Raw genomic sequence first — 26,146 nt, 5'->3', positions numbered from 1 at the left:
GGTGGGGTGTCTGTGTGTACCCGGCGGGGAGGAGGGCCGGTCAGCGGCGGCCGACTGACCACCGTCACCACTATCTATCTGTCCACTATCAGACGGTGTCGTGTGGGGCGCGCCCGTGCTCGGGAGCCGCGCACCTGGTGACGAGACACCGCTCGGTTCGGAGTGCGTGTGAGGGGCTCCACAGGTGAACGGCGCACGCGAGGGACGGGTGGGTAGGGGCGACGGCGTCTGGAACTGAGTGAAACCCAACGTCTGCAACATGATGCAAAGGTGAGCTTGTATGCCAGAGCAGGCATCCTAGCGACCTGCTTCCATTGTGCTTGTTTAGTGTGTCGAGAGTGAGACGTGAATTTTTACGCTTTCCTTCGTAATATTGAAGTACAAATAACGATGCGTTGAAGTCATAAGTGTATCATTGATTAATGTTTTCAATTAAAAATATATCGCTTTTGGCAAGATAGGGTCAAATGCCTACTCTAAAGAAGAGGGTAAACCTAACACAATCCTGTCTGCTGCGTATCCCTTTTAGCTTTTGATTATTCGTTTCCAGCGTCTAGTGTCTACCATGCTTTGATGCTTACCGATGGCTGTGGCGTGGCATATTTTTCGTTTGACAATCCAGATAATCGCGATAAGCATGTTCCTGGCTATGTTGTATGATGATCTATGTTGTCGAGTTGACTGATAGGTATAATTTTGTGTACTCGAGGACCTTTTATAATTTAACCCTCGCCGGCCGAGGGGGGGGGGGCGGGTGCCGCCCCCCCCCCATAGGGTTTTTTCGCGATAGCTCCGAACACGCTGGCGATAGAGAGCTGAAACTTGGCATACCTGACCTTTGATCCAAGCCGCATCTTTTGACACCAACCGCATTTTTGGGTCAGGTCAGGTCACTGACCTATGACGTCATAAGTGAACCTCTGCACGGTCTTCAGATGTCGCAACTTCGCAACGCCCTCACTGCCAGAGGAGATGTCACAGGGAAATGAAACTTGCAGGATCTAGTATCCATTATGAGTCTCACAACTTGTATATCTCGGATTTTTCCTAAAGGTCATATGAGGTCAGGTCATTTTCGTGACCTCACCATTATAAGTCAATGGGGAAAAATTCAAACTGCTATTCTGGCGCCGGGAACGATCTCCAACTATCTCAAGCACACAGAATCGTGATTTGATGCACTCCTTGCAAGGTTAGATGCGTCACTTTTGCAATGTTGACCTTGCGTGACGTCATTTATGACGTCATCAAGGTCATATTAGTTTTTCGTCAATAACTCTTGATCAAATTGAGCTAGCGAGTCGGGAAAGCCACCAATGGACTCAGGAAGACCTGCCGAATCGAATGATATGCGACATGACCCCTTTCGACCAACTTCGTGACCTTAGGGTGCTGACCTGACCTTGACCTGAGGTCAACACACCAAGTTGACCTGACCCGAACAAAAAGTATATCATTCGACGCGCCTGAGCGAGGCGAACACGATGCTGCCAAAATCGCGGCTCTGCGGCCATTTTTTGCGAAGTTATTCACCAAAAACTGAACCGTACCTTGGGGCACTTGACCTGACCTCAGAGGTCACCGGTTGACCTAGGACCTTAAATTCGGGTACCAATCTCTGCGTCTCGTAACGGCGCACACGCTCGTTTTTTCCGCGACGCGCTAGCTCCACCAGGGGCGAAACGGCGAGGGGGGGGTCGTACCCGCCCCCCCCCCCCCTCGGCCGGCGCGTATGTAGAAAACCAATAGGTCCGGCGAGGGTTAACTCCCCGCGTGATTGCTGTCAAATATGACACGATTAAAACAAACCAGCTCCCAATAGTTTAGTCAGCAGCAGGTTGCAAGCAGCAGCAGCAGCAGTGTTATCGATTTTGATCTCATTTTGTCAAATTTCAGAAAGGTATCCACCGCTATGCTGGCAGCCGGGTCTTCCGGCTCATTTCGCAGAAAAGAGTCTCGTGATTTTCTCATCGAGACCCTCAGGTTAGTCACACAATGTGAATATTTGTCCCTGGGTATTGCACGGGACGTTCCATCGGACGAACCTGTGTGCCGAGGGCGACAAACGGATTAACCCGTGGCTTTGAAGCGTGTAATACACCTGGGTGGGCTTAACGGTAATTAACAAGTATACCAGCGGCTTCGGGCACCCTCTGCAGCTTACCGCTATTCGGAGAGGGTGCATGGTGGCCGTTGGGGATGAGGGCGCCGCACCATATCAGCACGAGCCACGACGACTCGTGGACTCATAATTAATCGACGCATAACACTGCCAACTCATTAGTCATTACTGAGGGGTTCATGCTACCGCAATATAGGTAACTATCTAGCTAGCTGGTCGATTTTGCGTGCTATCGTATGATTACTGCCATAGTTATGAAAGGCTAGAAGACTTGATACTTAATGGTGTCTCGATAGTGGCAATTACGACGAAAAAGGATACATTCGTTATTCTTCGCATCGATTTGTTATGTAACCCCATATACCTATTCTATCGAATTGAAAACACCGATCAAGCAACGTTCTTTCACCCCTTCTTTTCTCATTATTTTACAAAACAATGATACAACTTAGGCCATATATTGGGAAGCAACGCTCAGATGTACATTATACAAATATCGCTATTCGCTGCACGTTCCGGTATACCCAAAGGGCCTCAACGCATGGGACTGACGAGAATCGAATCACTGGCCGACGAACCCAGCGTACTTTCTACATAGTTACCGTGCTATTTTGGTCGAACCGGTTCAGTTTTGTGGTTGTCCTTGACGGCTATGCATCGTTTTCGTATTCACCTCGCCTAGCGGCACACATTCACGTTGCACGTTGCACTTTGACTCAGGACTATGCATCGAAGTATGCGGGTTATCGACGACTCAGAGTATGGTGCACCATGCAGGTCAATTGTTGCGATTAAGCGCTGAACTGATTCAAACGGTCTGGACTACAATCAACATTTCGTTGAATGATTCGTTAAGGGCCAATCGTTTAGAAACTGCAGTTTTTAGAAAAAGATACGCAGCAAATAAAGAGCACATAAAAGACAGTCGCCACCGGTGACTGCAGTACAGTCCGTCTTGAAAGTACCGCGCATCGGTGCGGTGGATCCATCAAGGCCGACTGAGGAAGGGCTGCTAAATTTGAGTCACCGAACCAATTAACCTGAGGGATGGATGAGGATGTCAATTGGTTCAGTGACTTTCAAATTTAGCAGCCCTTCCTCGGTCAGGCTTGATGGATCCACCGCAACGATGCGGGTACTTTCCAGACTGAATGCTCAGTGCGTTGGCTCTTGCTTTCAGCCGGTCTCCGTTTTGCACTCGCCAAATTCGCCAGTTTTTAGCCCTCGCCAGTCGCTGGTATACGTAGCTTGAAAGCAGTCTTTTCAAATGTTTTGACGAGTTGTTGCCGGACAGATTGTCCCTGGTTACTGTCAGTGAGCGGTCGGTCAGCGGTCCTCCGGCGTCCTTGTTTGCCCTTCTGTGGCAGTCTAGCATTGAGGAGTCACTCGGTAAAGCCGTGAGTGTATACAGTTTCGGTGGCGCGGCGCGGCGCTCCCGGGGGCGGTGTTCTGGGCGCCCGGTGCGGGTGCTCGCGGCGCCTGGAGCCGCAGGCGGCGCGGCAGACGTCTGCGGCCCGCGGCGCCGGCCGGCACGCCTCTGTGACAGCCCGGTGACGGCTCGGCGCCGCTCGGCTCGCCGCTCGGGTACGCCGACTGCAGGTGAAGGACGTGCACGGCCGCGGCCATGGTCGGCGTGCGCCGCCGCCCGCCGCGACTGTCAGTGCAGCCGTCGCGCGACCAGGAGCGCTTCCGAGTGGCGGCCTCGCTGGCACGCGCCGGCCGCATCGCGCTCACACTCTCCACCGACTGCGACTACAACCAGCGCATCGGCTCCAGGTGAGGTCTGCGAGCTGCCGCAGGCGCATTCAAGGTCCGCTGCTCATCCAGCATGACTGATGACGGGAATTAGTCGTCACCCACTTGGTCTCAGACTGTACTCGTAGTAGCGGAACCGTCCAACCTACGTACTAGTATATAGGGAAGTGTCGTCGGTAGGACGCTCGTCGGTGTGTGTTGAGCCAACATCGCACCGCTGCATGAGTGTAGTTAGAGTCAACACGTCCAGCGTTGGCTCTTGTTCGTTTAGCGAGGGTGAAGTCGGTCTCAGAGGCCGGATATACTGCCGACTTCCTATAGTGGTGGAGCACTGCAAGGACTTCAAGGACAGCTCCTGTTGACTATTGCCTACCCGATGCTCGTCTGCCTGCTGGTTTCACCTAGCATGCGACTTTATGAAAAAGCATCGCGTTTGTCATCGTTTTCGGACTGTGAAAGTGGTGCAGCAACTTGAAGGTTATTCTGACATAGTTATATCCGAAATTGGTGTCGATAAAAGAGAAGCTATGGAGAGAGGACAACTATTGTATTTGTTCATTTATTGTCACGCCATAGGGTGGACAAAGAAGTGGGTTGTGTGTGTTTTTACTCGCATTTCAGTCTTTCAGACGGCCCAGGGCTTTTGCCTGCTTTGGACCAATGTAGATGCAGGCGTTATACAAGAAATCTTGGAACAGACCATGTCTCAATCAGATATTGCTGAATATTCATTCATAAAATCTTTGAAATATTCATTTGCTAGCCGTGGTATAAGAGATAAGTACGATTCAAACATTGAACACAATATTCTTCTTGTAAGTCCGACCCATCCAACTCACCGGCCATACCCTACTTGCATTGATGCATAACGCTGCATACAGTGGGCCAAACTTTGCACTACTGATATAATTACAAGAATGTCCGTGGTATGCTGTTATCTAATGGCGTACGTGACATGTTTATGGGACAAAAATAGCTTGGGTAGGAGACGCGCTGTGTTGTGGAGGAGTTCATGCCTTCTAATTATTTTAACCACATCATGTCAGAACTACTAAAAGTTCAATAAAACAAATGCCGTTTAAATTGCAGCATGGTGTGCTCATTACCAATAATGGAAGACTGTATGATTGTTTATGGTAATTAGTTAGAGTAGCTGTAACTGCTTACAGCATTCGCATGGTAACTGAAAGTGAAATGCCCGTAATTGCAACAAATGATGCATTAATTAAGCCTAAAGTAATAGAGTTTAATTTGAAATTAATCGAACGGCTGACTCATTGACAGTCACCACGTATCGTATCGATGCCAAGCAATCATTTTCATAATTGCATTACACTGTAAACCAAATTGACAAGTCTTGTGTAATATAACAAATCATCTTTTGGTATGTTTACCAACTGATACTTTTTAAACAAGCCGTTGTCTGGTGCATTGCTTGCCAGGTGACAACTACGAGTCAATAGTTACTATGCACACCAACTTCTCAGTATCCAGACCAACTCTACATTTGTTTCAACGTTGGTTTCTTAACCAGTTTTGGAAACTTGTTGCCGCATGGTTATTTAACCGGCGCCTAGCTTGTACTGGTCAGCTGGTCAGCATACACATGGTCAGCTGCGCCTATGACGTCAGACTTGGCGGACCAATCAGCGGTCGCCGCCCGCCGTTAGCGGGCCCCGGCGCGGCGGTTTCAAACCAGCAGTTGTCGCGCGGCCGCCGTGCAGCCTGGAGCAGCGACGAGGGCTGTTCCAGCATTTGTGCAGTAAAAAGTGAAATCTGTGAACTGTGGTGTTCGTGCTGTGAGTGAGGCCCCCTCTGGCCTGCGGGACGCACTAATCGTGCCTATACCCGCGTTCGAGACGCCTCCCTTCCCCTGCGCGCGCAATGTAAGTGGGCCAGACCTGTGCATGCACATGTGAGCAGATGTTTTGCGGTCGGTGTTTTTTATATATAAATACATTTATTTGCCTTTAATTCAACTCTTTGTATTTTTAACTTAACTGATGGACATATATGGGCTGTAAAAGCTAATATGGTTGGCGATCATGATTTATTCGAATTATCTGCGTGATCGTGCAACTGCCATGATTGTTATGGTCAATGTTCAGGAAATATTCGTCATACGGGCATGTTATACTTAATAAATGATGCCAGTCGTGGTTTTGTGCACCACTTCCAGCCAAAAAATAACCTGTCCGTATAGAAAATATTTCCTGAATCAGTATCGTGGCAATTGTAAACGAACGCGAATCGTAAGTTTTTAAGGTTATCAACGCAAACAATGCGATTGTTGACAAGTTCGAACAGAGCGTTAGTACACTTACTTGTTGACAATTTGTAAGCTAGCAATGCCCAGTCAAAGGCTAGTTCATCAACAAACCAGGGGTTTGTGAACCGACAAGGAAACGAATATGCCTATCCAGAAGTTGGTAGGTCCACAAGGCCCAGACTAGTACTCAACAAGGTGACGCCTATGCGAATTGGAACCAAACTTGTAAACAAACTGTTAGTTTGTTGGCCAACAAGCCTGGGGTTGGTGAATCGACAAGGTATCAACAAGGTGACGCCTATGCGAATTGGAACCAAACTTGTAGACAAACTGTTAGTTTGTTGGCCAACAAGCCTGGGGTTGGTGAATCGACAAGGTATCGACAAGGTGACGCCTATGCGAATTGGAACCAAACTTGTAACAAGGAGCCAACTTGTAGATTTGGTTTACAGTGTAGCCGATCGTCACCTCCAGATGTCAAACTGTGTTGGTTTGGTTGCTGGTTACTTGGACTCTGGTGCCTAGGTCTACATATGCATCAAATGATCACTCCTCTCTGTTTATATCTCGGAGAGCTAAAAAAGTCACCGAATGCGCGGAGCGCCGCTGCACAGCCATAAACAGTTTACAGTCTCGTGGCGCCGGTCACTCGACACCGATGTTTTATAGGATGGTAGTCATATCGGTCACTGAAGCTGATCTGCACGTGACGCTTGACTTATGAACTTGATTTAGCGGCATGCATTCCGAGTCGCATGCCGGCCTGCTGATTGGTAGGTAGGTACCCGTTGTTAGTGACAAATGTCATGCTTTCGTGTTTGCAGAAAAAACTAAAATAAGAGAATAAGAGAATGAAACGAAAGGGAAAAACAAACGACGGTAATCATTTTTAGGAAAAAAACTCGTTTAAATATATTGAGTTGGTTCTGTGGCGGGTCCTTCTCCGAAGTCGGTTTCCAGTCCGGTTCACCCGCGGGACCGTGGGCCTCCAGCCCGGTCCAGAAGGTAATACACAGCCGTCGGCAGTGGGCCGACCGTCACGTGCCGTGCCCACTGCACCGCACCGGCTCCTGGTATAGGCATGGCTGAGTGTGCCCTCAGCCGCGGGACCGGACCGATCGCATTCCACCGGCCCCGCTCCTTGGCTGTGTGGTTATACATTTCGCCTTCCGGTGGTCGGTATAGAAGTTAGCACACTCCACTGCGTCCATGAGCTTACACTCCGCAAGTTCGGAGTGCATCGTTAAAAATGGGACTTAATCCGCTCAATTTATGTTAACAGTCTATCCTTTAAAAAGTAAATTATTTGTCAATTAAATCGTATTCTGAAAAAAATGATAGTGAGTGGAGCATGACGATTTTCTATAGAAGTATGTATATTTACGATTTCCTCTGTCCATAATTTGCCAGCTTTCCACTGCACTTCTCCTGGCCTTGTCGCGCACTCGATAGCGTCTTTGTTTTACATCCTAAATATTTCAAGGTTGCAACAACGTCACACCTTTTTGAAGCAGCTGACTTTGCGGTGCTTAGTTGCACTGGTAAGCGTGGAGCCTTCCGCTGTGTTGACAGGGCTTCCGTTGAGTGGCTCCGTGTGTGCCGCTCCTCGGCTCTCACTGTCCCGTCCAGTGGCTTGGCAATAGAGGTGGCAAAAGATGAAAATTTTGGGAACCAGACTCGAACCAGACCCGGCAGGACATTTCTGGAACCAGTCGGACCCGGTCTTAGTTGGAACCGGAACCAGTTGGACCCGTTCCCTAAAGTAAATTGATACAAACTACTTGAAGGAATCATTAGTTGCATCTTGTAAAACAGCCTATTTCCCACTGGGAATACTCATGAGCTACTGTGTGCAAAGAAACATTCACTTCATATTTTGCAATAATGTGTAGTATGCAAGATGTATAGTTTATGGTAGGACCCGGTTGGACCCGTCAGAAAATTTCCAGGCACCGGTCTGGACCCATATGGGTCCAGACTGGTTCTTTGGACCGGGTCCTCGGGTCCACATTTTGCCACCTCTACTTGGCAAACACAGGTCAGGCACGACGGCCGCTCCGTTTGTAGGCCCTCAGCCTCAGTCTGGAGGTCTCAGCCCGAGGCACTCTCTGCAGTGTATATCCACGGCTCCACGCTTCCATGACCAGTAGTTCCTGCGTGCAGTCGGCACCGGTCGTTTCTCTCCTTCATAACCGAACGACAATGTGCGCGTGCCAGTCTGCTCCGCCGCCACGCTCGCACGCCGCCCTGTCGTCGGCGCTGGGTCGTCTGTTTCGGCCGCGACCTGACCCCGAGCCCGACCTGCCGCGATCGCAGCCCGACCTGACGCGACCGGAGCCCGGCGCCGACCGCGTGCGGGCTCTCTGTCGGGTACTGGTAGCGGAGTACCTGCGGTACAGGTCTCAGTCGGCGGACCGTCAGTCGAGCGACCGAGACATTAGAACGAGGTGAGAAGAAGTAACGACATTACATTCATACTCCGGATGTTTGTTTCGCTATTTTAGGTATATGAGTATTGGTGCAAGCACGTCTCGAGATCATATCATCCATGCATTTGCTCCTATATGGTGGTACTTACCTCCGATCCTATTTTTGTTAGTCTATCGGCAGCTTGAAATAAATAACCTAGTAAATAAATACCCTGTCAGACACAACTCATCGGCGTCTGCTACATATTCGTCCTATCAAGATGGAAATCTCTGCAGTTTCGGCGTCGTTTTTTCTCTCTCCCGTCCCTCAAACCAATCTTATCGGTTCGCTCGTCACTAACAGCTTTGGTTGTCCTGGTAGTTACGGCAGTCTGCGCCGAACTTACGGCCGAATAGATAGGGAATATTGGGGCGCCATATATGTGGGCACAGCTCGGCTTCACTCACTCGATGAGCCAGTCTGACTGACAGAGGCCCCGATCGAGCTGTGTGCGAGAAAGGCAATACTGCGCTCCAAGTAAGTGAACTTTTATGCATCCACTAACACGTTGACAACTTTATGTACGTTTCCAGTAGAATCAAGCCAGGTCGACAAATTCACTTATCATTACACGGCGTGGTCCTCACGAATTCAGTTTCTCTTTTTATCGTAAATGCGCTTTCATTAGTTCAGAGGCGAGGGAATAGACGGCTAATTTTACAGACCGCATTGTTGCACGTACTGAGGCATGTTCATCACAAAAAAATACCTAGTAACGTTTATTAAATAGGCCCTCCATTAATGAATTACTGGTATAAAATAATTATTTTTAGTGTTAGATGACTATTTCTTCGTTGAATTTCTTTTTCCTACCGGTGAAAGCAGATATTTTGATTCCTTTGTTTTTCATCTTAGATGCTAAAGCGATGTAACAGTGGACGCACTCGTAGTAATGACTTGTACGTAATAAAATAAATCAATTACAATTTATTCATCATCGGCATCGGGAATTTCAAACCAAGCATGATTAACCCTATTAGTGGCAGGCTCCTGGCTACCCCTATTAGTGGCAGGGGGGGGGGCGCTGTTTACGACCCCCTTGATATCTCGAGATCTAACGGGCCGATTTTCAAAATTCAAACGGCATTCGATTTCGCTCAACGTGATCTACATTTCTAAAAAATAAAAATTAAAAAATGTCAATAGGGGAGGGGGAGTAAAAAGTAGAGGGGAGTAAAAACGGGCAAATTGCAAATACATTTTAGACTGCTTATCACGGCCAGGTTTCTGAACCAATCTTAACCCGCGCGGGGCTGGGGGGGGGGGGTAAATTTTACCCCCCCCCCCCTCGCGAATTTTTGCGATATCTCAAAAACGGCGGCGCGCAGCGCCGCCAAACTTTCAGTACCTTTTCTTACATCAATTTGACACGTTCCCTGAAAATTTGAGCGAAATCCGTCGGAAATTTTTTGAGAAATTTACGTTCTAGTGACGTCATGTTCGCCATTTTCGCCTCAAAAACGGAAAAAGTTCAAACGCCGCTAACATCTTCATTTTTAACCCGCGCACCGACGGGGGTCTGCGCCAACTTAGTACCGACGGGGGGGGGGGGGCGGATGACCGCCCCCCCCCTGAGATCTCGAGAACGAAGCAAGATAGCGACAAGCGGTAAACGGCATCGGATACGCACGGACAAGGTCTACAATTTTTACTAAGGTCATTTTCAGGTCAGGTCAAAGATGACGTCACAGGGGTCGAAAAAGTCAAAATGGCGGCGCTAGATATGGAGAGGGTTTTTCTCGAATAACTTTCGACGTAGTCAAGATAGGAACAAACTAATGGCATCATCGTGATCCTCTCGTCAATCCGCATCGAATGATATATATGTTGACCTCGAAAGGTCAAGGTCAAAGGTTGACCTCAGGTCACGTGACCTCGAGGTCATCATGCATATCATTCGATGCGTCTTGACGAGCTGAACACAATGAGACCATCCGCGCGGCTGTATCTTGTTCCTGTAAGGAGTTATTGGCAAAAAACCTTTGGTGACCTTTGATGACGTCACATGACCTTACAGCTGCCCAACAGCAAAACAGACCTCAAGGTAGTGAAGGTTGATCGTATGTGAAGTCATGTATGGTATATGGGGCCATTCCGACCCGTTTTAGTGGTAAAAACAGGGAGTTGATTTTTCCCCATTGACTTATAATGGGGAGGTCGCGAAATTGACCTGACCTTAGGTCACCGACATCAAAATTCCGAGATATACAAATTGTAGCTACTAATGACCTAACAACATCCTGCGACTTTCAAAGGCCTCCGACATCTACTGTAGCTCTGGCACGGTGACAAAGTTGCAAAAAAGTGACTTGAGGTTGGGTCATTCAAAGTGACCTGGTGACCTGACCTTAGAAGTTAGGAGGTTCAAACTTGTACACCATGTGTAAAATTGATTAGAGAATAGTCATACCAAATTTCGCGGCGCCGCGGTTTTCCCGCTATCCGCGAAAAACCTCAGGGGGGGGGGCGGATATCCGCCCCCCCCCCGTCGGTGCGCGGGTTAAAGGAATCAAGACGTAACAAAAAAAGGTTATACGTAATTTTACTTTGTCTATCAAATAGCTATCTCGGTTTTTTTTTTAAATTTTGGATTTTGGCCTAAATTTTTTCAAAAAACTGACTTTTTTGGGAAAATCATTATAAAATCCAAAATTTTGAGTCTATCGAAAAAACCGGAATATATGTCAGACAAGTGGTCTATGTGCACCTACATACCAAATTTTAGAAGAATCGGTTCAAAAATGTGGGAGTTATTCAAAATTTTATGACGTCACGACACACAATTTTTTTGAAAAATGACTTTTTTGGAAGTTCTAGACCTCGTACGGAAACAAAAATAGCACCATTCGATTCGCCGTGAAAAACAGCATCAGATAGACACCTTTTTAGGCCTTAACAACCAACTTCAAAATTTGACCTCACTTGACCTGACCTTGACCTGACCTCGACCTGAAATTCATCCAGAGGTGGTCCATATCACTTATTGAGTGTACCTATTGAATTCTATGAGTAAAATGACCCATAAAACATGTGTCGCACATGCCTTTTTCTATATTTTGTTTTTGGTGACCTGACCTGACCTGACCTGACCTTGACCTTGACCTCTGAATGATGTTGCATGCAACGGATATTGTCTTGGTAGCCTAAGAACACGTTTTGGGCGATCAGTCTCAGTCCATGACTCCATTCTTCGGCAACTACGGTGCAAGGCCGATACTGTAGAAACTTGCAATTTGTACCCTTGACCTGACCTTGACCTTGACCTCAAACTTTAAATTAAGTAAATGTTTTTAGTAGTTCGTGATGAGAGCTTTCGATTGGCGTTTGAATTTTCCAAATCGGACCATTAGTTCGGGAGATAACAGGGGGGTAAAATTTACCCCCCCCCCAGCCCCGCGCGTTCGGCTGGAGACCCCAGCCCCGCGCGGGTTAACGCAACTTTTGCCGATCGATAGAGAATGAACCAGGAATTCACATGGATCCTAAAAATATGCATTTTCAAAAATCATAGGCGGATACAGATCATTGAGATTGGGGTACATAAAAAGTATAGTAAATAAGGTTTTTGTTGGTACTGTTTCTAAAAAGGGTGGCAATGGTCTTGTTATGTTACAATTTTCTTATGAGAGAACGACTACAATTGTATTGGTCATGCATAGGTGGTGTCAGGGCACCTATGTTGGGAAGTAAAACATAACCCCCCTTTTTGGACGCCTGGATCCGCCTATTATAGCAAAAACGTGTCAAAAGAGGATGCACAACAACTTTGTATATGTTATCACATGATACCTTTCATTCACTGTTCGTAAAACTGGTGCTCAGCATCGTGATCTTCGCCCAAAATGACTCGCTTCACGAATAGGACTCCCCAATTCCCAGTGCTCTGGAGCCGCCCCTGGTAAAGTTATGAACTTGAAATTTTCAGGGAATGTGCCCAATTTAGTTTTAGGAAAAGTCAGAAAATTTCAGCATCGTAGCTTCAGCGGTTTTGGAGATATTCCCGAAAAACCTGAGGGGTGGATGAAAACACCCCCCCTGCCACTAATAGGGTTAATAAGAGGTAAATTAATTCGCACCTTCAATAGCTTTTAACTAACAGTTGCATCACTTAGACGGCTATAAAGCTAATTCATAGGTATACCTACCTTACTAATATTTATGTTATTGTTCGGTCTTCAGGAGATGCAACTGAAATTTAATTAAACGTTCATGTAGGTGGATATTTTCACCTCGCGCTGCAGCGAGACCCAGCAGCTGGCAGGTTTATTAAAGTCAAAACATTTAAAACCGACTCAGGCATTGAATGACGCAATATCTAAGAACTGCGAGCCGTCTGCCCATAAGGCGACCTTAAACCATAAAGTTCATTAAATTTCCCCGAGGATCAAGAGCGAACAGCGATGAAATTGATCTGATTGAAACAGTTTTAGTGCCGGGTCGTAATAAGCACGATATTTGTCCATATTGCGGCCGTAAAAATTACAAGCGAATATCTCCGGCACGTAGTAGCTTACCATACCCTTTCAACTTATATTGCTGGCTGAGCAGCTATATTTTATAAGTAAACATAAAAAGCACGTTAAACGGTCAATCGCTTTCAATATCCAATATGACTGTGGGAAGCAATAACCAAGGACCATGTTCTTAGGACACATGAGCATATTCATCGGATGCTACAATTCTTCGGAATGCTTGAGACGAGGTGTTAGTTGCACCGATGGTAGTTGTCGGACTTTCGTCCCTATCTAACATCTCATGAACTCAAGACGGGTGCGAAAGTCCGACAAGTAGCATCAGTCACATGTGCTCTACATCCATGAACGTCCATTGGGGGGCTCTCTCGGAAAGTGTGTGACCCGACGTTGGGGGTCAGTCAGGGGTGTGCAATTAATCTGCTAGTGCAGGCTTTCCGATGAACCTTACGCGAATACATACCCTGCAAGTTTGTTGCGGGTAGGTACAGTTTTATTATATATAATAAAACTGTACCTACCCATAATAAAATACTAAAACGCGGAAAAGAAGACAGTGCCTACCTAAGCTAGCAGTTTTTTGCATTTGTAAGGATTTTTTTTTTCTGGCAAAAAAAGAGCGAAGAGCGTGGAACATTTATATTCCCTCTTGGGCACGCCTATAACGTATAAACATCTATTTAGAGTTTACACGTACCTATAGTGACTTGAGCCGCCCAAATAGGTAGACGTCGATCGATTTAGACGGTTTGGCCCGTTACCCAGTCAGTTTTGATTGGTGAGCAGGAAAATGTATGACTGGTATTTGTGTGTAGTTGTTACGTGTGTGTTTGCATGAATAATGCAACGAAATGGCTCGCATCGGCAACGGTGTGATGTGACGCATTCCGAGGTCACGCAACTGCAATCGAAACCGGTTTTGCAGGCAAAGTTGTGTCGCTAATCTGTTAGTGTGCGACAGAATGTGTGACAAGGCAGTCTCACACGGGTCGTGCTCGGTTGTGTTTTCAGTCAGCAGCAGTCCTCGCCGTCACAGATCATCACCACCATGACGACGACCCGGCGCCGATCATCGGCGGGCGATGCGATCGGAGTCGCCCCCGGCTTCGCCACATACCCGCGGCGGGCATCGCGAGTTATAGCTAACGTTCTTTCTCACAAGATGGCAGACGTGACGACTCCTCTCCCTGGGTGGCCAAACAACAAGGATGAATACGAACTGGGACAAGTTATTGGTAAGTACTATGCTATTAAGCACTGTATATTGTAATTTTCTATCGATTCGCTGCATTTTCATTTACCGAAATGCTCTAGATATTGAAGTAATGGCCTTTTGCTGTTCGGAGGCATAAATGGCGCATATGTTTCGATTGTATTGCTTTTGGATTTGTTTTTATTTTATAAATGAAATATAATACGGGTAATTAATTGAAAGCAACAATTACATAGGTTGTTTTCTGATCTTTCTGGCTAATCCATATCCAAATTCCATGCAGAAAATGTATTAAATGCTCCTGTTGATAGACACATGAAGGCATGACGACCTCAAACAATGTAAATGCATGATTTTTCACAGTTTGAAGCTGAATTAAATGCTTGAAAATTTTTATGAATGACTTTCACAATTGGTAAATTATTGATCAATTTTCTTCAAATTTCACCAACAAAACCTTGAATCCAGATCTGGGAGTCGTTACCTACTGGTCGACATTTTATCATTGTCTTCTTTTATGCTTTTGCTAAGTATCTGTCTCTGTAATACCTATATCTCCTACAATTAAAACTTATTCAGGAGATAAGGCATACTGAGCATTCTGGTTATGTAGCATTCATCCAATGCTTTGTCTGCGTTCTTCAATAATCCAGGCAAGGAACTAGTACCTAGCTAAATGAATTGGTATGTCACCATTTACCAATGAATCTTAAATGATAGATATTCACTGCCATGCTTTTTGCCTATGCTCCCAGTAAAAGTAGACATTCACTTCACAAAACTTATGGGTTGATGTTTTTTATGTTTTATTTCAAGAAATCAATATTTTGCTCTAGACTAGTTACCTGTTCTGTTTTCAATTGGGTGGAATTACAATTTGTTCAAAAGATTGTAATTTGTCAGTACCTTTGACTGGCATGAGATCAGCTTTGTTTTATTTTCCTGGGATAGCTTATGCAATGCAAGGAGCTCTGAATTCAACCAACATGTTTTTACCAATGTGTCTCAAAGTGTTTTCAATTAGGTAATGCAAAGTTCAAGATGTTTTGGAATGTGGCAAATTCACTTAGATCAGCTAATGGAACATATGGCCTGAGTTACCTTCTTTTTCTAGATTTGATATGTTTGGCCTGACTCACAATTTTTGGCTACAACACTGAATGGACCAGTATAATTGTGTCAAATTCAACTTATGCACAATACACTACATGAGTAGTGTTTAGTTCTAGCCTCAAATATTCTTACTGTAGGACTTCTCTTTTCAGTTTGGGAATGCCAATTATAGTTCTACACATTCAAAAACTGCTGAATGTTATGCCTATTGACTGAATTTTTAGTAGGTACAGAATAGTACCTTATTCCCTCTTGCCTCTTGGGGTTCATTTACTCCCAATAAGGCCTGTCTCTGTCATTATGACATGCCTCAGAATATCTTGGATGCTCCTTGCTTATTACCTATTACTCAAACACCATAGATCGTGATCCATTTCATAAATTAATTGGATAATCTCCTTTTGTGCCATCTTAACCCTATTCCTGGCGGGCTCCGCCGGGACAAGAAACTGGCGGGGGGGGGGGGCCGATTCGGCCCCCCCCCCTGAGATCTCGAGAACGAAGCAAGATAGCGACAAGCGGTAAACGGCATCGGATACGCACGGCCAAGATCTACAATTTTTACTGAGGTCATTTTCAGGTCAGGTCAAAGATGACGTCACAGGGGTCGAAAAAGTTAAAATGGCGGCGCTAGATATGGAGAGAGTTTTTCTCGAATAACTTTCGAATTAGTCAAGATAGGAACAAACTAAGGGCATCATCGTGATCCTCTCGTCAATCCGCATCGAATGATATATATGTTGACCTCGAAAGGTCAAGGTCAAAGGTTGACCTCAGGTCACGTGACCTCGAGGTCATCATGTATATCATTCGATGCGTCTTGACGAGCTGAACACAATGAGACCATCCACGCGTCTGTATCTTGTTCCTGTACGGAGTTATTGGCCAAAACCCTTTGGTGACCTTTGATGACGTCACATGACCTCACAGCTGCCCAACAGCAAAACAGACCTCAAGGTAGTGAAGGTTGATCGTATATGAAGTCATGTATGGTATATGGGGCCATTCCGACCCGTTTTAGTGGTAAAAACAGGGAGTTGATTTTTCCCCCATTGACTTATAATGGGGAGGTCGCGAAATTGACCTGACCTTAGGTCACCGATATCAAAATTCCGAGATATACAAATTGCACATACTGGTACCCTAACTAAACCCTGAAGAGAAGAAATTGATCGGTCAAAAACTCTAGCTCTGGCGTGATTGCAAACTTTTCTGAGGTAGGGTCACCAAACCGCCTCTGGTGACCTGACCTGAGGTCAGATCAACTCAAAATTTTCAGACATGTTGCGTAGAAGCCTTTTAGGAAAAGTCAGAAAATTTGAGCTTCCTAGCTCAACGCGTTTGGGAGAAATAACCAAAAAACCTCAGGGGGGGGGGGGGGCTCCTGAGGCCCCCCCCCCCCCGCCAGGAATAGGGTTAACTCCACTACTATTCTCACTCCCAAACACATGCCTGCTTAGTGCTCTGAGAGCCACTGCCTTATGGTGTTAGCTCATGAACTACAACACAGGTTACCTAGCTCAAGTAATGCTAATTGTTTGCAGTTAGCATTACCATGCCCATATCCTTTTGTTCCAAACCCCAGAATAGGGTGGGGTATAGGTCAGCTTCCCCAATTTATGTTGTAAATACAATATGTAACCCTGAAACAATTGTGATTTTCCCAGGCGTCGGTGCAACTGCGGCGGTGCACGAGGCTTTATGCATACCGAGACAAGAGAAATGTGCAATAAAACGAATCAACCTGGAAAAATGGAACACAAGTATGGACGAACTTTTGGTAAGTTTATTTAATCAATGTATGTGCATGACCTGCAAATTGACTGACGCAGTAAATGCACGTCTTGAAATGTTCATCGTGGTATCTATCCTTGGCCATGTGGCGTCGTGTTATAATAATGGATTCACTAGTAGATCGTCACTTTTGAAGCTGAAATAGCGTGATCAAATGGTCTCTCGCCTTAACACCATGACCCCCTCGATCTTGTGTTACAGAAAGAGATCACTGCCATGTCATCTTGTCACCATGACAATGTCGTCACATACTTCACCAGCTTCGTCGTCAAGGAGGAGCTGTGGTTGGTGCTGAAACTTCTCAATGGTGAGTGCATGAGCGAGCTTAGCTGACCTCTCTTCCTGCAATCCCTTCGTAATCGAATGCATCGACAATAGACTTAGACTTATTTCGTCGACTCCATCTAGTAGATGCAGGATCATTTCTGATCGTCTTCCAATTATGTTAGCTGTCTGGATGATATAAATTTTCAGGACATCATAGTTGGGAGGACTCTTTAACAGTTACTCTTCTTGGTTATATTCTCAGTGAGTTCCTTGCGCACACGAGCTTGGTAGATATAATGGATGATCAAGCTTTGTGGCTTATCGGCGATGATGATAAGTTCTGCTGCTGGTAGCGTTCTGTTCAAGATAGTTTTGTATATTTTTTGAGCAGCTACTCTATCGTCTTTCAGTTTGTCACATTCAAAGAGCATGTGTTCCAGAGTTTCAATGGCATTACGACACAATGGACAGACAACAGTTTCTTTGTGCCTTCTAACCATGCTTGTGGCCACCAAAGAGTGGCCCGTTAGTAGGACAATTTTGGTTAGTGTCGCTTGTCTGGTAATTGCGCTGTACTTGCTTGCCGGCCAAAATGTTTTCGGCGCCTCGTACTTTTCGGTTTGTGGCAGTAGCGAAAGCCAAAACAAACTTGTCATATTCTCTGCTGTGTTCCTGATGATTTTTGTCATACTTTGATCCACTGATGCAGATGCTAACTTGTTCCATGCTGTCCGCGGTTGGTCTATTTTTTGATTAGCCAGAATAGAGAGGCTTGGTAAGTTCAGATGTTGGAGCAATGTGTCCCATTGGCGCACAAGACTCGTGGTTCGATCAGCATTGACTGCTCCATGGGTGATGATATATCTGGTTAGAGTGTGTTCCTTCGCAGCTCTCAGAAAGAAACCTATGAATTGGAGTGCGGTTCTCATTACGAGGCTTGTGCATGTCGGTGCACCCAACATCACATATGTCACCATTTTTTGCGTTTTGGTTGGTAAACCTTGGATGAGACGGTAAATGCGCATGAGCATCCCTTCCAAGTAGGGGAGAGTGGGGTAATTTGGCCGCTTTTTTTTAGAAAACGATATAACTTAAAATTGACGACACATTTCTGCATTTTCTCAACGCTGGCAGGTGTCGCATTCATTTTACTTTACTGGACAGCGAACTTGAAATGATAGAGTAATTACTTATATTGAAATTGTGACGTATTACAAAGGTCTGCAAGGCGGCCAAATTGCCCCACTAGCAGGGTTATTTGGCCGGGGGTGTGGGGCAATTTGGCCGGTGTTAGTTTGCGGTCGGGATTTTCTGTTATATTGCGAGTCAGCTTCAGATTCAGCAATGACGTGTGTCCTATGACGCATTTGCCGCATTTTGGAGGTTGACTCAGGGGTCACAGGGGTCAAAATAGCCAAATTAGCGGCTCTAGATGCGATCACAGTTTTTTGCGAATAACTTTTGAAGTAATCAAGCTAGGCCAAAACTTCGAGTACCATCGTAATTCTCTCGTCAGTCCGCATCGAAAGATATATAAGTTGACCTTGAGAAGTCAAGGTCAAAGGTTGACCTCAGGTCACGTTGCATCAGGTCGCTTGACCTCAAGGTCACGTGATTTCAAGGTCATCATGCATGTCATTCGATGCGCCTTGGCGAGCTGAACAGAATGCGACCATTTGTGCGGCTGTACCATTTTTATGTGAGGATTTATTAGCAAAAAAAAAGTTTGGTAACCTTTGATGACGTCACATGCTCTTACAGTTAACCAATCGGAAGTAAGGCATCAAAGTAGTCAAAGTTGGTCATGAATCATGTCATTTATGGTACAATTGACCATGAAAACTCGGCCGTCCCAGCAAAGTGACCATGAGCGCACCGGCCAAGTTGCCCCGCTAGTCCCGGCCAAATTACCCCATATTGCCATTCTGAAAATTTTTGTCTATAAAGTCATCACGGCTATACGGAATTAGATAAAATTGCTCTTGGAACCGCTGAACACCCCCAAGAATGGCGCTATAATGTCTGAATTCGTTTTTAGCCCAAATACTACATGTTATACAACTTTTTAAACAGAAGTAAAAGTTACCATTTTCTAATGAAATTAACGTTTTATTAATTTTGAATAAAACTACGAGGGGCAAAGTTTTGACATTTGTCCTCCAGTTATTTCTACCCATGACAAATGAATAGAGACTAGAGTTATTTCACTCACTTTTATTAGACATCGTACAGGTGGGGGCGGCCAATTTACACCACCGGCCAAATTACCCCACTCTCCCCTACATGATATCTGTTGGTGAAAGGGATGTAACTGCTAGGCTGTAAATTAGAACCGGTTCAGCATATATTCTCCACGTTGTATAGTGTGACATCGGATTGTCCATTTTGAGGTTGATTCCTTTCTTACACTTAGCAAAAAATGTTCTTCTTGCTTTCTTCATGCATTCTTCTATCCTTCTCTTTGCTGGACTTCTGGTTGTCATAATGATTCCTAGGTGGGTGTATTCATCAGTTTGTTCTATTGATTCAGTGCCAAGCGTCCACTGTACCGGAGCTGTCTTGCCAAAGACCATTATTTTGGTTTTTGATACGTTATATCTATAACGCCACAAGCAACTATGGTTGTAAGCGATATCAAGCATTTCTTGGAGTTCGTTTGGGTCTGTGCTTATGAGTACTTCATCATCGGCGTAAGCGATAACTGGTACTTGTTTACACCCTATCTTGGCTCCCTTATGTGATTCCAGCAGCATGCGTATCTTGTCTTCCATAAATAGGATCAGCATGCTCGATGATAAGACGCCTCCCTGTTTGAGCCCTTGCTCTATGCGACCATCGGTGGATACAGTTCCTCCAACTTTCACTTTGACATAAAACTCTCGATACAAGTTGCGCAAAATGACGATCAACCTTGGTGGTATGTTGGCGCATATGAGTTTGTAGATTACCCCGTTGTGCCAAATAGAGTTAAAACACTTGCGTACGTCGAGAAATGCAACATAGGTCGTTTTCCCAATGTCTCTGTTAGCTGATATGACTTCTTGGAGAACAAAGTTTGCTTGGAGTGTCCCTCTACTTTTTTTATACGCAAACTGTAGTTCTGAGTAGATACCAGCCTCGACCATCTTTGGGTGAAGTCGTTTCACGATCAGTATCTCAAAAACTTTACAGAGGGTGGTAAGGACAGATATGTCCCTATAGTTATCAGTCTTAGAAGGATCGGTTCCATGTCCTTTAAAGACCGGGGTAACTAATCCAAACTTGAAGTTATCTGGGATTTTGCCAGTATTAATGATTTCTTGCATAATACCTGCTATTGTTGCGTTTGCTATTCCTTTTGCTTCTTTCAAATGTTCTGTAGTTATTTCGTCGAATCCTGGAGCTTTTCTATTCTTTAGATGGTATATAGCTTCATCAATCTCGCTTTCGTCAATCGGGTCCAATTGGTCGAGACTATCAAAATCAGCTTCATATCTATTGCATATGTTTTCTACTGCTGCATCTACTGCCTCTCTCCACTTTTCATTGAAGGCACTGGATTTGATCGGTTTACCTGTGTGGACAAAATGAGTCAAAAAATTATGTGCAATCTCCATTGGCGCACTATGTACCTGCGATTCACATAATTTGCATCGTTCCTGTCTGTGTGAGTTAGGTACGCGAATTGTAGCTTTTTATGTGATCTACATGCGTGTTACAGGCGGGTCGCTTCTAGATGTCATCAAGCACCGCATGAAGACGCAGGACTGCAAGCACGGCGTGCTCAACGAGGCCACCATCGCCACGGTGATGAGGGAAGTGCTCAAGGGTCTGGAGTACTTCCACAGCAACGGACAGATCCACAGGCGAGTGCTCTGCATGAAATGTTCATCAGATTGAGGCGTTGTTGACCGTGAGCATATTCATCAGTGCAGTGCTTTGTGTCTTTATCCTTGGTCTGCTGTTGAATAGATATATTCTGTCGGGAGCCATGTCTGTGTTATATAACAACCGGTCCAAAATGTCGACGGCACATCTCAAAGCCCATGAATATGCTGATTCATAAACTTGTCGTCCATACTGTATGGTCTATGGTGTATGTATAGCGCATTGATGGTCTATGGCTGATAGTATCGCTCCTCTCTACAGAGACATCAAGGCGGGTAATATTCTGATCGGCGAGGACGGCAGCATCCAGATCGCCGACTTCGGCGTCAGCTCGTGGTTGGCCACCGGCGGCGACCTCAGTCGCGAGAAGGCGCGTCACACGTTCGTCGGAACGCCCTGCTGGATGGCGCCAGAGGTCATGGAACAGGTAAGAAGGTGACATTCGACGCTCACCAGCCGCGGCCGGCCACGGCACAACACACGGCAGGCAGGGTGGGTGTTCCTAGGGTGTGACGTTTTGTGTAGGGGTACTTTTTCAATTGCACGGTATATAATGTGATGACTTTTCTGTAATTTATGAAAAATTGTTTTGTTTACTTCCTTCTTTCAGTTTGCTTACCAGTTTATGTGGGTACTTTGCTCTTAATCAGGTTTTATTAAGAAGTTAGTGCGGTGGAACTTGAGCGTCATGGCTTGTTTCTCAATCACATATCCACCACATCATCACTTGCTGCTAAGACATGTCTGCTATGCACTGCTTCCCTTATATCTGCCGCCAGGTGACAGGTTATGACTTCAAGGCGGACATCTGGTCGTTTGGCATCACGGTGATTGAGCTGGTAACCGGCACGGCGCCCTACCACAAGTACCCGCCCATGAAGGTGCTCATGCTGACACTGCAGGTAAGGCCAGAGGTGACGGTGCACGCAACGACTGGTCCGCCGGAGCGAGCGCTGCTCTGTATCTCAGAGAGTCAGCTTTGCCTTTAATGGTTAGGATTTGTATCCGTTTAGTGATGATAACTGACATGTACGCGTTGTCGACTTACCGAGGTGGCCTTTGTGACACAATCTGTGCTCTCCCTTTCCCCGTAGAACGACCCTCCTACCATCGACTCGGCCGCCGAGGACAAGGACCAGTACAAGGGATACGGCAAGACGATCCGTAAGCTGGTCAGCGACTGCCTGCAAAAAGACCCGGCGAAACGGTGAGAGCTCGCTCGACAGGACTGGGACGGGTGGGCGAGACGAGGTGGAATTGATGGACGATGGACGAAGTATCAGCTCAATCTTTTTCATTCATTTACAATTGAACACCCCATGGCTTAGCTACTTTGTGTTTTATCATTTATGTGTGCCTCCTTTCTCCTGTTCAGTAGTCTTTGAATGCGTCGAGATGATGATCTGTCGGTGGTTAACGGTAATTGTCCGTTGAAATTTTCAGTCCGACTGCTGCTGAGCTCCTGAAACACCCCTTCTTCAAGAAAGCCAAAGACAAGAAGTTCATTCAGCAGATGTTCAATCAGTCTGGTCCCAAGCCCTCGGCACCATCCGGCAGGGTAAGTACCTTTTGACTCATTCATCGATGTCATTCGATTATCGGTATATCTCCCGTCGTCTGAAAATAGTTAACCTAAAGCCTACTTGTATTTTCTATTTAATGGCTTCTCTGCGTTCGTTTAACACCGTACCAACGATCTGACGTTCAGGCACCCTGACCCGCTGTGTAGAATGTAGATAGGTTAACCCTCCGTCGTGCTATCTCCGTGGTATGACCCAGTGTCTTTGTGCTGGTGGCGACCCCAGCGCTGCTGTCATGTCCCCCGTCGATAATCCCGCTCTCCTGTTTGCCGGACAGGTGCAGCGAGCGCCGGGCTCCTCGGGCCGGTTCCACAAGACCGAGGAGGGCAACTGGGTCTGGTCCTCCGGAGAGTCGAGCGAATCAGACGACGAAGTCCCGGTGAGTTGGAGAGAAGTAGCTGCAGCTCTCAGGGGTCTGATTTAAAACGTTGCAGTCTGCTTTGAATCGTTTTCTATGAAGTATGACGGAGTTAGACAGTCGTGTGATTTGAGTGCTACACGTGCAATGCTAGACGCGGTACCTATCTAGTTGGACATCTGACTTTCCCCTTCTCCTTTCGCGGCAGACTTCCAGGCCGGCTGAGCCGCAGGCGGACGGCGCCAGCTCCACTCAGTCGGCGCCGGCCGCCGCCCCGGCCCCGGCACCGGCGCCGGCTCCCCCAGCCGCTGCGGCCACTGCCCCCGCTGCCCCCGCCGCGGCCGCCCCAGCGACTGGTGCGGCCCCGCAGCCGGCGGCGGGCACCGGGACCCGAAACTGCATCGACCTAGTGCTCAGGATGAGGTAGGTGGCACTGGAGCGGTTCTGGAGACGGTGTGTGGGTGCCAGGGAAGTGACAGTTGCGGTCGGTCGTATCTAGCCGGATATCCGGATTGCGTTTGAACGTGTTAAGCTAGTCAAATGTTTCATGACGCAATGAGAGATACCGAATAAAATGGCTGGGAACTATACTCTGACTGTCACGAAGGCTATATCGTTGGCCCGTCACTTTGTCAATCTTTTGGGCTTAAAATATGTCCTAAAGTGCCCTAAAATCCCAGCAAACAAACTAACTTTCCTCCATGGTCGCAGGAACCAGCAGCGGGAGCTGAACGACATCCGTTTCGAGTACGAGTACGGTCTGGACACGGCCGACAGCGTGGCCCAGGAGCTGGTGGCCGCCGGACTGGTGGACGGCAGGGACCGGATCGTCATCGCCGCCAAGCTGCAGTCGATCGTGGACGACCCGCAGCGCGTCACCACGCTTACCTTCCCGCTGGTGAGTGGCCGCGGGGTGAGAGATTTCCGGCTGGGTGTCCTGTGGCCTTGGAGTGAGAGGCTGCCGGCCGGCTGTCCGGTGGCCGTGGGCTGACCCCTACTGGCCGACTGGGTGTGCTGTGGCTGTGGGGTGAGAGATTGTCGGCTAGGTGTGCTGTGGCTGTGGGGTGAGAGATTGCCGGCTGGGTGTGCTGTGGCCGTGGGGTGAGAGGCTGCCGGCCGGCTGTCCGGTGGCCGTGGGCTGACCCCTACTGGCCGGCTGTGGGTGCTGTGGCTGTGGGGTGACCCGGCCGGCTGTGTGCTGTGGCCGTGGTGTGACCCCTGGGCACCGGCTGTGCAGTGGTACGGCCGGTGGTTTTTAGCTGTGGTTTAGTGGATATGGGGGGGGGGGGGGGAGCGATGCTGGGGCAGCTTTTATCTTACTCAGTATTCACATATTGTTTTGGTAAAACCAGCTGACTGAAAATCATTGTATTGAACTTCTCGATTTCGGATTTGAGTTTGGCTTTGCTGCGCTAAGCACTTTCGGTCTACTAAGACCACTTCAGGATTGCAGGATATTAGGCTTAATTAAGGGGAGCGGGGCGGCCGCTATGGTGTGCCGCTACCATACGTGAACCTCCTGATAAGCTATTGCCGTCGGATGATGGTGACCGTCCATTGAGCAGCCTGGAGCGAGGGTTTAAGGTTTAGAGGAGTAGGTTTATGCTTGGTGCGTCCTAAGATAGATAGGAGGGATCTGAGAGAGTTTCTTCTTCGAAATGGGCTTCAAAAATTAAGCAGGCGCGAAGTAAGTGCGAAAAGCCATGAAGCTGGTAGCTTCTGCTTCTTGGTTACATCGCAGTTGATCAAATGCCGCACGTAAAATTTACCCCGTTTCTAACTGACTGCCCCGTTCGCCGCTCGGCAGACGGCCGGTTTCTGCGAGCCCCACGAGCGCGACGAGTCGGCCCTGATGGGCTACGGCCAGCTGACCATCGACTCGCCACCGTCCACACGCTGATAGCGCCACCTGCCGCGCACGGCTCACCCGCAACTTGCCAGCCCTTGTGATAGGTGGCGCTCGCACGCTGCGCAGGCACTAGACCTAATTGTCATGTAAACCGTACTAGGAGACGTGAGTTTAATGTTGTTTTGTTTGATTTTGAAAATTTGTTTCTTTGTGTGGTGATGCTAGCTCGTCGTCTCGCGCCAGGCGTGCCTCCGGCGGAAATCACTCGCCGGTGGTACTGCAGCGGTCGTGGTTCGAGGGCGGCACGTTGTTAGGGTGGCTGTCCCGAGGAGTAGGTGGTACTTGAATCATCAGGTCCCGTCTGGCGCCGCTAGGTGCCGTGCTGAGTGTCATATTGGGTGCTCCTCCCGCATACGTATCAAACTGAAAGGCCGTCGGGTTGGCGGCGGAGGGACGGACGGATGTGTAGTGGTCGTCGCCAGTCCGCTCAGAGTGGCCGGGAGCCAAGGAGATATTTTAGGAGCTGTGCTCAGAACTCGAATCGGAGGTAGATCATGATGCAACCGTGTGTATGATTCAGCGTTGTTTTCTGTGCCGGGTGTCAAGCGTTACTCCGACATTCTTCCGAATTGCGTGCAGTTAATCGAATTACGTTTCTCCGGCTGGAGTGCCAGTGAAGACTTCCGTATAAGTACTAATGCCAGGCTTGTGTCCAGTGTTTCTGGTGTCTTTTTAACCAGCCGCTCGGTAAGGTAACTGTTCGTTTCTGCACTGACTGCGGACGCTTCTCTATTCCGTCGAGTGCGCTCTGCTGCCAGTTGGGAGGTTCGGTCTCTGGTGTGCGGAGCGGGGCATTCAGCGATCCCATCGGGACCTTTGCGCTGTATAGTGGCTCGCGAGGTCGGCGACGTCATTTTCCCTGGTACAGCGGCGCGTTGATATGATTTGCCAGTTCTTGTCGGCTGTCCCATCGAAATAGATTGACGCATTGAACGCACTTCTGTTTTGTGTGAAGTTT

At 47.3% G+C, this 26,146-nt stretch overlaps 1 protein-coding gene across 2 annotated transcripts; it reads left to right on the top strand.

Annotated features, from left to right (window-relative positions):
• The first annotated feature begins 132 nt into the window (after positions 1-132).
• LOC122392703 (serine/threonine-protein kinase OSR1-like) lies at positions 133-26,122 on the top strand. Of its 2 annotated transcripts, XM_043387881.1 has the most exons (14): positions 133-270; positions 1,897-1,983; positions 14,099-14,322; positions 17,081-17,193; positions 17,409-17,514; positions 21,175-21,319; positions 21,603-21,768; positions 22,121-22,243; positions 22,436-22,548; positions 22,785-22,899; positions 23,199-23,300; positions 23,488-23,702; positions 23,991-24,177; positions 25,087-26,122. In XM_043387881.1, the coding sequence occupies exons 1-14, from the start codon at positions 260-262 to the stop codon at positions 25,177-25,179; spliced, it is 1,800 nt and encodes a 599-aa protein (XP_043243816.1). In that variant the 5' UTR covers positions 133-259; the 3' UTR covers positions 25,180-26,122. The 2 variants fall into 2 exon arrangements, with proteins under 2 accessions (XP_043243816.1, XP_043243815.1); XM_043387880.1 differs by lacking the exons at positions 133-270; positions 1,897-1,983 and adding an exon at positions 3,529-3,898.
• The last annotated feature ends 24 nt before the right edge of the window (positions 26,123-26,146 follow it).

Source organism: Amphibalanus amphitrite, unplaced genomic scaffold (genome assembly GCF_019059575.1).
Source record: "Amphibalanus amphitrite isolate SeventyFive unplaced genomic scaffold, NRLGWU_Aamphi_draft 000497F_arrow, whole genome shotgun sequence".
Lineage (NCBI taxonomy): Eukaryota > Metazoa > Arthropoda > Thecostraca > Balanomorpha > Balanidae > Amphibalanus > Amphibalanus amphitrite.
This window is presented reverse-complemented; position numbering and strand designations above follow the sequence as displayed.